This window comes from Teleopsis dalmanni, chromosome 1 (assembly GCF_002237135.1).
Source record: "Teleopsis dalmanni isolate 2A chromosome 1, ASM223713v2, whole genome shotgun sequence".
NCBI classification, from domain to species: Eukaryota; Metazoa; Arthropoda; class Insecta; order Diptera; family Diopsidae; genus Teleopsis; species Teleopsis dalmanni.
This window is the reverse complement of record NC_051846.1, coordinates 14,662,984-14,677,389: the sequence shown is the minus strand read 5'-3', so window position 1 is coordinate 14,677,389 and position 14,406 is coordinate 14,662,984. Positions and strand designations below refer to the sequence as shown.

Sequence of the window (14,406 nt, the reverse complement as noted above, 5' to 3'; positions counted from 1 at the left end):
GACACAAGTAATACAACAGAGATGCCCGAGAGGGGTGAGAGAGAGTAATGAAAGAGAGAGAGTAAGGTGAGAGAGAAACGGGAAAAGAACGAGAAAGATGCAATGGTGAGATGAGAGACAAAACAGAGACGAAAGGGAGGTGAAACAGAGGCGAGACAAAGACGGAAGAAAGTTTAGAGAAAGACGATAGAGAGAAACGACTGAGAAAAGAGAAAGCAGTGAATAGAGAAGAAAGACGGGAGACAATGACAAGAGAGAAACGAGAGACAAGCAATGGACAGGTGAGATAAAGGTGATAGAAGAACAAAACAAAGACGATACAGAAATGAGACAGAGGCGAAAGAGATTCAATTGAAAGTTAGGTGGACCTCCATTCGCTGGAGACTACCATCTGTGGTACACGGATGGCTCCAAAACGATGGAAGGAGTGGGGGCGGGAGTATATGGTGTAAGACCTAAAAAGGAAATATTTGCGAGCATGAGTAAAGAAAACTCAGTTTTTCAGGCTGAAGTACACGCAATTGAACTATGTCTCAGGATATATAAAGGTAAACCCATCACAGGAAAAAACATATATATCTTTTCTGACAGTAAATCGGCACTCCTAGCACTACGCTCACCTCGAGTAACCTCAAAATTAGTGTGGAAATGCCTTCTACTTCTCAAAGACCTTGCTGAAGGGAACAGAGTCCACTTAATATGAATTCCAGGACACAGTGGTTTTGAGGGAAACGAAAAAGCAGATGAACTAGAGAGAAAAGGGCCTCATATTATATTGGGCCACAACCATTCTGCGGTCCTTCGTGGAGCTTTTTCAAACTTAAAACTAATGAATGGCTGGAAAGAACAGCTCAGAATGATTGGGATAATACAATTGCCTGCAGACAAGCAAAAGAATCCATGCCGTTTCGATCAAAAGTCAGAACTAAGGAGCTACTTATGCTGAACAGAAGTGGCATCCGACTTGTCCCGAGATTTTTAACGGGACACTGCGGAGTTAAAAAACATTTATTGAATCTAGGTATTACTGGAGACGATAGCTGTAGACTTTGTTACGAAGAAGAGGAAACAGCAGAGCACATTTTGTGTCACTGTGATAGTCTTGCAAGACTCAGACTTCGCTACTTATCCATTGCCTATCCGCTTATAACGGAATTAGGTAACATCTCTCCAAAGGACATATTGGCATTTTTAACTGCTACTCGTCTATGGAACTGAAGTGGGTATGTCACAATAATCCTCGAGGATGCAGTGACGCGGAGACTACTTCCCAACCCTTCTTTTGAAAATAAAAAAAAAAAAAATAGGTGGAGATGAGCATGAAAATACGCTTTGAGAGTATTCTTTTCAAAATTTCATTGGAGAAATGAAATGATAAAATTTCGTGTCCTCTTACTCAATACTATTGCTATTAGTTATTGTTTCTACCAATTATCATTTTCTGTAAAAAGCCAACGGTTTCTAGTCAAGTGTTATTAATGGATTCGGAGTCTGGGGAAAAGTTTTTAAGTTGTACTTCTACCAGTACTACAATAAAGTTATTTCTATTATTGTTGTCGGATTCACAAAGTACTGGAGTGTAGGATCATATATGCATTCAGACGTCCAGATGTCGAAATAACTTTGGTGACGTTATTATCACGTATCTGGATTTATATATAAGTACCTGGACCTCGTATCTGGCTTCGTTTGCAGTTTCGGTTTTAAAATCTAAATCTAAATCTTATTTTTTGCAAGTCTCATGAAGAATATGGAATTAAATGCAATATATAAGACAAAGCTGAAAGTTGTCATTTTTAAGTGAAAGGTTTTATTATGAAAATGGTTCTTTTCTTAGAGTTTAAAGATATTTTAAAACCAACTGATTTTTTCAATGACCACGGAAATTAATTTTAGTAATAAGTTAAAATGTTTGTCTTAATTTTTCGATGATTTAATTCCAGAAACAATGGATTTACATTAGACGTTTTTAATAAAGTCTGAAATACAAAGTTTGTTTAGAACATATAAAAAACCAATACAAAAAACACACTTTAGATTTTTAGTATACAATTTTGTTTTATAAATCCTCACACTCATTCTGTATATATTTAAAGATTTCTTATTTCTTTCTAAGCACTTTTATCCCTTCAGCATAGTAAAACTTCATTAATGCTCATAAAACTCAATACACAGGCTACTCAGCTATTTAAGCTACCGTTTTATTATAAGATTTTTCCAATTATTCTAATATCCTTTTTGGGAAAAACTCTCCGAAAAGATTTTCAACAAATTTGTACACTTATTACCATAACAATTCCTTTGTCCAGAGCTCCACAGCTCCACAGTTGCACAGTTCCAAAGCTATTTGCTTTTAATTGTGGAAAAGTTCTTATTTTTATGTTTATTTAACTTTCGTTTTATTCACTAAATGTGATTCAATTATTAGAAAAAATGCCACCATTTTGAGTTAATCCGAGTAGAAATGATTTGTACGGACTCACACACAATCAGTTGGAGTCACTTGGAAGAAAATATAAAGAAAAATTAATAACAAACCGGAAGAAATAGCAAATAATTGTGAATAGTAGGAAAAATAAGAGATGAACCTTGCTTGCCCCATAATACCCATTTTTCATTATACGATTAGACTGCTGACAGGAACGAAATTTAACCCTTCAACCCTTTGAGCCAACCGAACATGGATGCGTTTAGATCAACATGCGACCCTTTTGACTTCTTTGTTTGGTTGCCTTGTTTTGCTGCATATTTAAGAAAATCCTTCTGGTTCGTTGCATGCACAAAAACAGTTCACTCGTAGCTCTTAAATTTTGGGAACCGTCAATTTCTGTTGCCTTCATTTGCAATTGATACGTGCGTAGTCGCCACCCTCAGGACGAGTTACTTTGACCTTTTTTCCGTAAGGCTGCGAGTTTGTGAAGTCTTTTGAGTTCAACGTATTTCATTTACTTGAAAGAAGCTGCAATATTTGGTTGTAGTAGATACAACAACATTATTGAACATTAACATACTACACATTGTGCTTTCCAGCCGGGCAATGGGAGGTAGCTCAACTAAAAGAATAGCTTCACTGTAGAAAGAATGTTGCAGATTTAATTTGAGAAATAATAAACTTTGAACTTGGAATTTTTCGGTTTTTTTCATTGAACTTTATTGAATTTATGTTGATTTTTTATTTACACCTTAATGCGGTGTCAAATAGCCCGCAGGAGTTTGGGAAAACTGCTGAAATATTCATAAAAAATTTTTTTCTTTTCAAAAAAGTAAGAAGCGATCCACCCGACATCATTTGTCTTCATCTCCATCACTACAATAATCTACTTTGGATGTTTAACAGCACAAATGTCTTGATTTTTTTCATCTTTAGCATTTCGGGCAATTTTAACAAATTGTTAAAACACAAATGTATGCAAAAGTTTAAATGACGTAAACTACAACTACAACTACAACTACAACAACCGCAACAACAATAACTACAATAACAATAATAACAAAAGCAAAATTTATAAATTTATTATGTTTTTTTTCTGTTGCCTGATTTTGGTTAAATTTGTGGCTTTGTATTCCGTACATGGCAGCAGTATATTTCCGGTAACAGCCGCAGTCATGCCACAGCACAGCTTAACAGTGTCGACAGGGGTACGGTGGAGTCGAGTGGCACAAAGGCTTGCATACAATTTGCGTCTTATGCTCCGCTCTATGATACTTCTTTGTGCCTTAGTTTTCTCGACTTTGCTCGACTTGTGTGCATTTGTGTTTTAGTTTGTTTTAAGTAGTAAAAACTTGAGACCTGTTTAACCGACGACCTTTGTCAAAAGTTGGTCGAGAAGTACGCATACGTACGCACATCGAAATGAAAAATGGTTCTTAGCTGTGGCAGGTTTTAGTTACGCAAACAGCTACAGCCGCAGCTACAAATAAGCCGAACCAGTCAACCAGTCAACACAGCTACTCAGCTACTCAGGCACTCAGGCACTCGGCTAAGCTTTATGGGTCGGCATGTCAATGTGTGCTCATAGGCAGGCGTATTTTCCGCCGTACGTGCATATATATGAACGCATTTTGTGCAATTGATTGAAATCCCTTATGTTTTTGTCAAACCTAAAACGGATATATTTATGGGCTGTGGTAGAGTGCGGTCGCTAGGTAGGTGTAGGGCAAATCAGCTGCTGCTGGTATGAACACTGCTCATGTTGTCTGCTAATCCCGCAACAATAATTTCAATTTAGTTTCACATACTCACATAATCGGAACATTTTGACTTACAGCCAAAGAAATTGTAACGATTCTAGCAAAATCTGCCGCTGGCATTAACCTGATATGTGCTCTGAGGCATGTCAGTCCAAAAAAGTAATATGAGTACATGCGCGTAAAATTATATATTTTCATCCAGATGCTTTTCATTCCCTCTTGCCCTCTTGCTCTGTGTCTCTCTCTTGCTCCATTGAAAATTAGTGGTTTGAGGTATAAAGTAATCTTTTTGTAAAACCATTGGCCAATAAATTAAAAATTCTTGATCCGTAATTAACCTGATTGATTATTTAGCAATTCCGGTAAGTAACTTTTTCATCGAGTTAGGAAGGGTGGTCTGTGTAAGAGTATGAGAGCGAGCATGTAGGAATGGAATCTGTAGGAAGACATCAATTCTAATATTTCTTGCATCAAATTTTGCGGCTTGTGACTTTACTCACACATTTGTGCTCGTGCAATTAGCTTGGTTAGACTATCCTTTGCCTGTTAAGAGCTGGCCATTTGGCACTTGGTCAAGTGTGCATATATTCATAATTGAATTTGGTAACATTTGGTTATTGTTTGAGTATCTTTTATGCGGCAAAGCTACTTTGCATATTGAGTGTATGCAGTATCCGGAGTCTTACATAAGCTTTCGAAGCTGATTTCTGTGTGCACATGAAGAATGATTGCGGTTTCAGTGTAAAAAAAATTAATTAAAATGGGTTTTCCATATTTGATGGTGTATTGCATATACCCAAAATCAAGATACTAAAATTTTCTTTGTTAAGAAAAATATAAATTGAAATATTCGGTTTGAAAAGTTGGTGAGTAATATCAAAATGGAATATACCTAATTAAAGCCAAATTGATTGATCAGTATTTTGAAGCATAAAATCCAATTAAAGAATAAATATGAGTACTATTACATCTTGACTACTCAAACCTAACGATTGATAAGGTATTTTCGATTTTAAAGTGTATTAGTCAAAATTTAATAAAAATGCAGTCTTTAGTTTAGTTCCAATATATGTATTGTTTTGAAAAACCCGCTGAAAATATTATATGACACTATACTCCAGTGTTCGTTTTATAAGTCTATAAGTCAGACTTCTTGTCTTAAACGAAGAAGTACTTAAGCCAGTGATCTCCATAAAGGTCATATTATTCAGATAATCACATTATGAATAAACTAAGCTCTTTCTATTTATATTCATGATCGATGTTAAGCAGACAGTCAATTTCATATAGTCACACTTTATTGTTATGCCAACTGAAAAGATAATGTTTTTCGCGTAGATGTGTTTACATGTCTATATTAAAATATATATATCTACTACTAACGGACAAAAATTCTGGCATTTGTTAGTGAGCAACTTTGTTTCGACTAAATCTTAAACCGTATATGAAAGTTAGTTACGTCAGATCGGTAGCCCCAAAATACTAAATCCAATGCTGAACATAAACACAGAAGTTGGAGTAGAGTTTCCTCCTCATGTGCAGAGGCGTAATAGCGACCTAAGTCATTATAGGGTTCACACAGTTTCGTGGGATATTGTTTGAACCAGGTCGATCTTGAGATCTGATAGATGGAATAAGCTTCAAATAAACCATAGACATTTCCATCATAGAAACGTTCCGGCAACAGTAATTTGGAAATCATTAGTGTAACTTTAATGATACAGAAAATGATTATAAAAATCCTTAAAACTATAAAGGTTTTTTCATCTCCAGTAGAATTGAACTTATGTTGCTAAGAGGTACGCTAATAACATATTTCCACCTGCGTTACCATCTTTGCGAGATAGGTCTGTGTAGGGTGACAGTCTAGATAGAGCTTATTGTCACATTCGTTATTACTGTTAGGTTCTGATCTGAACCAGATGGAGACTATTATGTTTGAAGTTTTCATTTTCGTTTGGTATAAAGAAATCGGTGACGAGAGACATTCATGTTTAGATAGATCGAGAGTCTTTAGTGCTGTTAGAGTCAGCTGTTAAACCAAAAGATCTACGGTGTCTGTGGTATTTTGTTCCACTAAGTGCACTGAATATATGAATCTGTACTGTTCCAATTATATCGATAAGAAAACGTTGATTAAATTATAAAATTCATGTCGTGCTCCACTGTTCTTTTATGATGACAGTCATTTTAGAACTATAAGCCAGATGTATGTATTCTGTTTGCTGCAGATAAAATATGTTGTTGAAATATCAATTGTGCAACATATTTGTCTGTCAGAAATCCATAAAATCGGTTTGTTATTCTGCGGCTACAATTAAAAACATTCACGCCACAATTTTTATGTTCGCTTGACTTTTATGTGCAACTTGCACTCTCGCAAAAGTGCTTTATGTCAAAATGTATAAATGTCAAAATAAGCAGCGAAACTGTTACCAAAAATGTTTATAAAAATAAATTCCAAATAAAATCTTTAGGAAGGCAAAAACCTTGTTCCAATAGTAGGAACATGCAACATTTGGCATCAGCTGCAGTTTGCAGTGTTGCAGTGTTGCACAAAAATATCATTCAAATTAGCTGGAATCCTGCGTTCCGACGCTCGAGTAGCCTGGGTCTGGAATCTTCGCATTTGCAGCTCTCCGCACGGTTGCAACATAGCCACAGTTTTGAGTGTTGCAGTTGCAAGCAGTTGCTAGCTGCGGCCACTGCTGCTGTAATTTATGAGCCTAAACTGTCATAAGCAAATAAATTGTTTTTATTGTTCATAATTATTGTGCATACTTAAATCATGCGGCGACTCTGCCCGCAGCTATGAATCGGCGTAATATAGTCTTGGCATTTCTGCTGTGTATTATTTAGTTGTTTGTTGACGTTACTGAGGGTTGAGGCTAGAGGCTAGAGGCTAGAGGCTCATGCTGTTGATGCGTTGTGCAACTGGTGGCCGCAGAGTAAGCCAAATTGCACCAAAGTGAGTCGTTTGTTTTATTGAATTTTTATTATACTTTAAATTTATGATGTGCTTCAGTAAAAGGCGCGTTAACAAGCGTAAGCTTTCCAGTTTCACTGCTCCCACTCCACTATATTTGCAACTCATATCTATTTGTAGCTGCGAGTATTTATAGAAGGCAAATACCAGCTGGACCAAGAATATTAAAGCAATTGGCACTGGCACTGGTACTGGCACTGGCACTGGTACTGTCACCAGAACTGGCAACTGATTTTCTCGTGGCAAGAGCCAAGGGAGTGAAAATGATGCACAGACTTTCTGATTAGCTCTTAAACCGCAGACAATTGCGTGTGAATAATGGCTTTACTGCCAAGCGTTTATGTACTTTTCTACTCCAATTCAGCCCCCTCAGTGTTTTTATGTTCCATTGCACAGAAAGCATCTTCGTAGCTCCCCAGCATAACTCAATGCACACACAATTTGTTTAATATTTTTAACATTTAATTTTTGTCTTATTACAGAGAATTTACGAGACTATTTCAGCAGATTTGGTGATATTTCAGAGGCTATGGTAATGAAGGATCCCACAACGCGGCGGTCGAGGTGAGTAGTTTGGAATTTAATTTGGTTAGACATGCTGTCTGCTCGCGCCGAGTTCGCTCACGCAAAATGTGAAAACCACCAAATTTTTGCTGTTGTACGCATTTTATTTAAATTTTGTAATTTTTAGTTTTAATATTTTTGCCATTTTGTGGTTTCAAGAATTTAATTGATTATCATTCGTCGTCGATGGAGTGGGGCAATTGTGGTTTCCATCCGAAGCAAGCATGGCCAAACGTTGCCCATGATTAGCTAACTCAATTTGTGTTGTCGATAATTTTAAATGGCCGAATTTTTTAATAAAAATTTAGATGATTCAATTTTAAATGGAGTAATGAAATTCAATTCCAATAATAATTTTCTAATTTCAGACAATTTATTTTAATTATAGTTGTGGGTAGTAGACAAAGTACCCAAATGAATATTATGGAAATATAATGAGAACTTAATGTAAACGAGTTATTGCTAGCATAAATCAACTTAAATACTCCAAAAAATATGCATACGTGTTAAATATTTAATTGGTTAAAAGCGCCCCTACAGTTGTCAAGTACTGCATTTAACTGGGAACTCAGCCAGGATTAACTTAATAGTTGCCCAAAGAAAGATAATTTTATTCAAAAATTTAAGGCTTTTCTAATTTAAGATTACCTTTAATATTTCAATCTGTTTTCTTACTCCTACTATATAAGATAAATGTCTTCAAGTGATTGTCATCATTGCTATTAAGTTATAAAGGAAAAATAAAGTATGGCTTTAAGAATTCCAAGGTTGAAAAATGTAATTTAGCTATATTTGTAATATATCTATTTATTTAAAATACCAATATAACCGGACTGGTTAAAGGTGCCAGTTATCGGTACTAAATCTTCAAATCTGTAGCATGATAGACATTCCCAAAAGATCATCGTGTCGTAAATGCATGAAGTGCTTAACAAACGAACCCTAGAATTGATATGCAGATTCATCCGTCCATAACATATCGTACCAAAACTGTATAGGTTTCTAATATACTTCCAAGCAAATGAGAGAAGATTTGATAGCGTCGTTGGAGTAAAATTCAGAATTTTGTGCACCACATAGATATTAATATTATCATCTTTCAACCTGCGATGCAGTGTAGCATCACTAATAATATTGTCAATCAACTTTTCCGATGATCCTGCAATTTTGACAGAACTTATTGTAGGATTTTCTACGACAGCTGGTATCTATGTTTTTTAATAAACATTCCATATCTTTATCTTTTTTAGATAAGTACAAGAGAACACTAGATAAAAAAACAATATATTTTTAAAAGTCGAATCATATTTCCAACTAGGTATTATAATTTACTCCAGAGTACCTACAGGGTTATACTCCAAGAGTATGACCCTGTAGAAGTGCTGTCAACAAACTAATTCAAAATAAAAGCTCGACTTAATTTTCTTTACTTTTCTTCCTTGTTACTTTTCTTTTATGTATCTGTAACAAAAACGTCACATATTTACAGCCCTAATACATATGTATTTATTTTACCACTTAATGGACTATCTCAATCATTTTACTTTATTCAAAGCCGTACATTTTTGTCCCTTGCATTGTTATATTAACTATTAGTATCTTTTTCTGGATACTTTCTTAAAACAATGCCTATATTTGTATCCATATAAGTTTTTTGTTGAATATCTGTATTTGTAAATAGGTAAAAGAAAGAGTTATCCATCAATATGCAATTCTAGAAAAACTTCAAATAAATGTAATCCATTCATTGCAATTAAAACTGAGTGAAATCGATCGATGATGGATCGATTAGTTACTCAATTTATCGATCAATAACTGATTTTATCTTTACTTTCAAAAGAAGGAATCGGTAGTATACCTCTCTATAAATAAAATGCTGCCAAGCTGAGGTTCTTTAACGCCCAAATGCAAGGTCTGGCGGCTTGATATTTTGTGTCTACACATCTTAGGCAAATACTAACACAACAAAATTTGTTCGTTATAGAAAAATATTGGGGTTTAAAAAGTTCAAATTAGTAGATAGACATTCTATCTAGTAGTTAGTGGTTAGGAGTCTAATAAATAACTTATATACAGAGACTATTGTATTGAATTCTTAGGCAAATACTAGCACAACAAAACTTGTTCGTTATAGAAAAATATTGGGGTTTAAAAAGTTCAAATTGGTAGATAGACATTCTATCTAGTAGTTAGTGGTTAGGAGTCTAATAAATAACTTATATACAGAGACTATTGTATTGAATTCTTAGGCAAATACTAGCACAACAAAACTTGTTCGTTATAGAAAAATTTTGGGGTTAAAAAGTTCAAATTAGTAGATAGACATTCTATCTAGTAGTTAGTGGTTAGGAGTCTAATAAATAACTTATATACAGAGACGATTGTATTGAATTCTTAGGCAAATACCAAATCTGTCGTAGCTGTGGGGAGGACGATGAGAGCGCATCTCATCTGTTGTGTTTTTGTCCAGCTCTTGCACGTCGGCGATTTAGTACTCTAGGGGCCCCCTTCCTTGAGGACCTGGACCAGTTACAGGATCGGGCTTTAAATAGCATTTTATGCTTCGCAAAAGGTTCTAGGTGGTTTTAAACCCTGAGATTTTTAGTATTTATATACGGCATCACAATGGGCCAAAAGGCCTAAGTGGATCCACTAGGGATCACCGGTATAACCTAACCTAACCTAGGCAAATACTAACACAACAAAACTTGTTCGTTATAGAAAAATATTGGGGTTTAAAAAGTTCAAATTAGTAGATAGACATTCTATATAGTAGTTATTGGTTAGGAGTCTAATAAATAAGTTATATACTGAGACTATTGTATTGAATTCTTAGGCAAATACTAACACAATAAAAATTGTGCGTTATAGAAAAATATTGGGGTTTAAAAAGTTCAAATTGGTAGATAGACATTCTATCTAGTAGTTAGTGGTTAGGAGTCTAATAAATAACTTATATACTGAGACTATTGTATTGAATTCTAGTACAAATAGACTAAAAAAACTTAAACTTACTTACTTAATGCCGTTGTAGGTGTAAAATACATTTAAATAAGATTGTTTCAAATATTAAAAATTTAAATCTTTCGCAACAAATATCGTATAACTCTAAAGCAATTTAGCAAAAATCTGAGATAATTTCTAATTTCTTTAGTACTTAACACAACATAATTCAGGCATTGTTTTTATTTAATTACAAATGTTTTCCGTAGATGAATCCAAATTTTAAAGCAAGGCGTATGAACAATGTTTTCACCGATTCAAGTAACTGCTTCACCGATTACCTTACATTCCAAGCATCCAACCAGCTGCTGCTCATTTAGTGCGCCTCATTACCCCTTCACCGGCACCCAATGCTTAAGTTCCTTCCAGATTCATATGCCGCCCGCACGCTAATATATCTTTTTAATTAAATACGGGCGGGCGCAACTTTAATGGTGAACACTGAAAATTGTTGGGGAACAACACATTAGAAGTAAAACTCATTGTGTCACTAACAGCGCCTCGATTTATGATGTTGTTTTTGGTGCTGTTGTTGTTGTTGCTGCTATTGTTGTTGTTGTGTTACTGTATCTGTCAAGAAGAGAGTTCACATCTTAAACATAACATCGCGTCGGTTTCTCGGTCGACAATTACCAATGTTTTAAGCACATTTTTATGAAGTCATACAAGGATTTGGAATTTGGAGTCGTTCCCTTCACATTGTTCCTTAAGGTTTCATTGAGGATTGGCATCCATCTGCATACTTAAGCAAGTCTTTCTGCTGGTATTGTTCTATTGAGTTGTGTTTTGTTGTGTAAGGCACAACAAAAAGTAGAAATTAATAAGAAAAAAGTACAAAAATAAGAAAGAAAAAAATTTGAAACAAAATGTAACAAACTTTATGTCGCTTAAAAGAATGTTTATGGAAATTTTTTCACTTTAACTTGCACAAAGTAATAAATGTAAACAGAATTCCTGCGAAGGTGCGATAAATCCGACAAAAGACAGCATCAACATTAGCAGCAGGAGTAGGAGCATCATCGGCAGCAGAAGCGGGAGCAGCAGACTAGGATGAATATTGTGAGTGCAAAAGTGCAGGGAGCAGGCAGTGCGGTGCTGTAAGCATAGAGCGTGTAGCTTGGTGCACGTTACTGGGAATACATTTGTGAAGCACTTGGCGCAGCGCCTGCAAGAAGAATAATGGCGATGGCAAATGAGATTGGGTATTAAAAATGAAGAAGAACAAATTAGAAAACTTTCAAATAAATTTGAAAAAGTTTAAAGCTTAAACAGCACAACAGCATAGCAGACAACAATCTCATTTTTGTATCCTTATCCTTGTAATTGTGGAATTTTTATGAGTTGCCTTTTTTCCATGCTCCAAGTAAAAGCAGAATATATATATACTCCAACAACAAAAACAACAACAACAACAAAACAAGAATACATCCAAACCTGAAAACAATTTATTGAAGGAGCAGAAACTCCAGCTGGACACTTATTAGGTTTGAAGGTTTCACAATTTAACCAAATGTTTTATTAAAAAATTTATTTATGTGAAATAAGATTTTGCCTCAAAACTGATTTTAATATGACTTTTAAATGGTGCTTAGGCTGTGATGGCAAGAAAGGTTGAGCTAAATAAAAAAATTTAATTTATTTTAATTCATTTATTTTGTTCGTTCACGAAATTCTCATAAATTTTTAATTAAGTAAAAAAAAAGACTGTCAGCAGTTCCAATGATTCAAAAAAGTTGAATTAGGTTTTCCGATATCAATGAAAATTATGATGTAAAATCAAATGACTAGAACTCTTATAACTTAGTCCAGGAACTTAGTATACTAAAAACAGAATAGAAATAGTTAATTTTTTTATTTTTCACAAAGATATTCTAACACAAGGCACATCATTGCTTAACGTGATACCTATATTCTTAGCTCTATAATTCTTCCAATAGTTGTCTCTTTTTTATTTATTCAAATTATAGAAGTTTTTATAATTTTCAAGACAGACATTTCACTTATTTACTCAAATCTATATTTGATAAGCTAAATCTACACGTTAGTAAATAAGAAGATACTACTTGTTGCTTTTGTTGTGGAATGTAATATCAGAGTGAGTGATACGCCAGGCCTTGTTCATAGTCCATAGCGTTGTCATGCTATTATGTACCATATTGCATTATTTTCACATTGAAAATGTTCGTACAAATGATTCACACAAAAATTTTCACAAAAATGTTCATCAATTAAATTGTTTGTGGTTTTTGGTGCTGTTAATTGGCACTTTTAAATTTTTTTCGCTTATTTGGTGCTGTTAGGTTTGAGGACAGGTCTGTAACAGAATTCTTTGAAAACTGTTGAATAACTTGCAGGATTACTGTTAAATCACGTTGTGCACTTCCTCGTTTATTAATATGATGAAAACCGAGAAGGCAGGTTAGCTATCTTATGGTTAGATTTTTAAAAACCCTATTTATTATATTAATTTGCAGTAAGCTTAAATGAGTGTGTACTATATAAACTAAAATATAAGGATTAATAACCACCCAGATTTTAGTTTATTCAATTTGTTACGAGATTTTATGGGACTTGAATAACTATTAAAAACAATCCAAAATATTATAAAAGTAATGTTAGAAGTGCAGCGTACGAAATGGTGGTGATTGTATTCGAATATTATAAACAGATCGGATACCCGATTGGATCTATTCTTAATATTCATATTTATTTTCATTTTAGTAGCTAGAATTCTTATTTAGTTACTTACTAAATAAGAAATAAATATGTAGTAACTTTTTTGTTGTCTTGAAATTCATAATATAGTATTTTATATATTTGGTGAAATTTTTATTCATTTGGTGAAATTTGAAAAGATACTGGCTCTTTGAAAAACTCTTGTTCAAACAAGTTGGACAATACCATAACATAATTTTGGAAGTTAGACAGTATCATAACAGAATTTTGGAGGCCTTCAATCATGTATGGCGATATATTTTAAGTATGAAATTCGAAACGAAGACTCAAATGTAGTATTCGTACCTGTAAAGTCCCATTGATTGTAGGTTCTTGAGAATTCTAATACAGTATTTCCTCCGTGGCAAAATTGAGCACTTCGAGTTTTGGAAGGAATAGTTCTTTGAAAAGAAAACTTCATAAGCCTTTTGGTTTTCTTTGAGTTGGAGACGACTACCGTATTCCAATTAACCACGAGCTGAATGAACTTTATCACTTTATCACATTGATATGCGTTAGTGAAATTATATTTAGCGGCTTCGCTAGGTTGATCACCTCTTTAGAATAGATTACGATTCTCAAACGAAAAAGATATTTGAAGTAGTAGTTGCCAAAAGAAGGCGTAGAAGTAGCTCGTGTCTTCGGTGGTGCGATCAGGTTAAGAGACCACTATCCGCACTTGATGTATGCGACTGAAGACGGCATAGCACATAGCAGAAGCGCCTGAAGAATGTGATTAAGCAAGCAAGTAATTGATATGAGGATGTGATTGTTTCTATCCTAATCTATACAATTGGATAGCTTGTCAAATATTCAAAAATATTTAAATTTTTATTTTATCGATTGTTAATGAAGTAATTTAAACTGGAAAACATTTTTCAAGTTAGTGGTGTTTTCTTAAATTATTCGTCCTTTACTGTCAAAATGATTGTTTTGTGGTCTGATGC

General features: G+C 34.3%; 1 protein-coding gene across 5 annotated transcripts in view; it reads left to right on the top strand.

The window, feature by feature from the left end:
* Positions 1 to 14,406, top strand: part of LOC119673259 (RNA-binding protein Musashi homolog Rbp6) — a 318,684-nt gene that overhangs the window by 77,319 nt on the left and 226,959 nt on the right. For all 5 annotated transcript variants that reach the window (XM_038084516.1, XM_038084514.1, XM_038084515.1 and 2 more), the window contains exon 3: positions 7,660 to 7,741. In XM_038084516.1, coding sequence (XP_037940444.1) covers positions 7,660 to 7,741 — 82 coding nt within the window. The remainder of the gene's footprint in view (positions 1 to 7,659; positions 7,742 to 14,406) is intronic.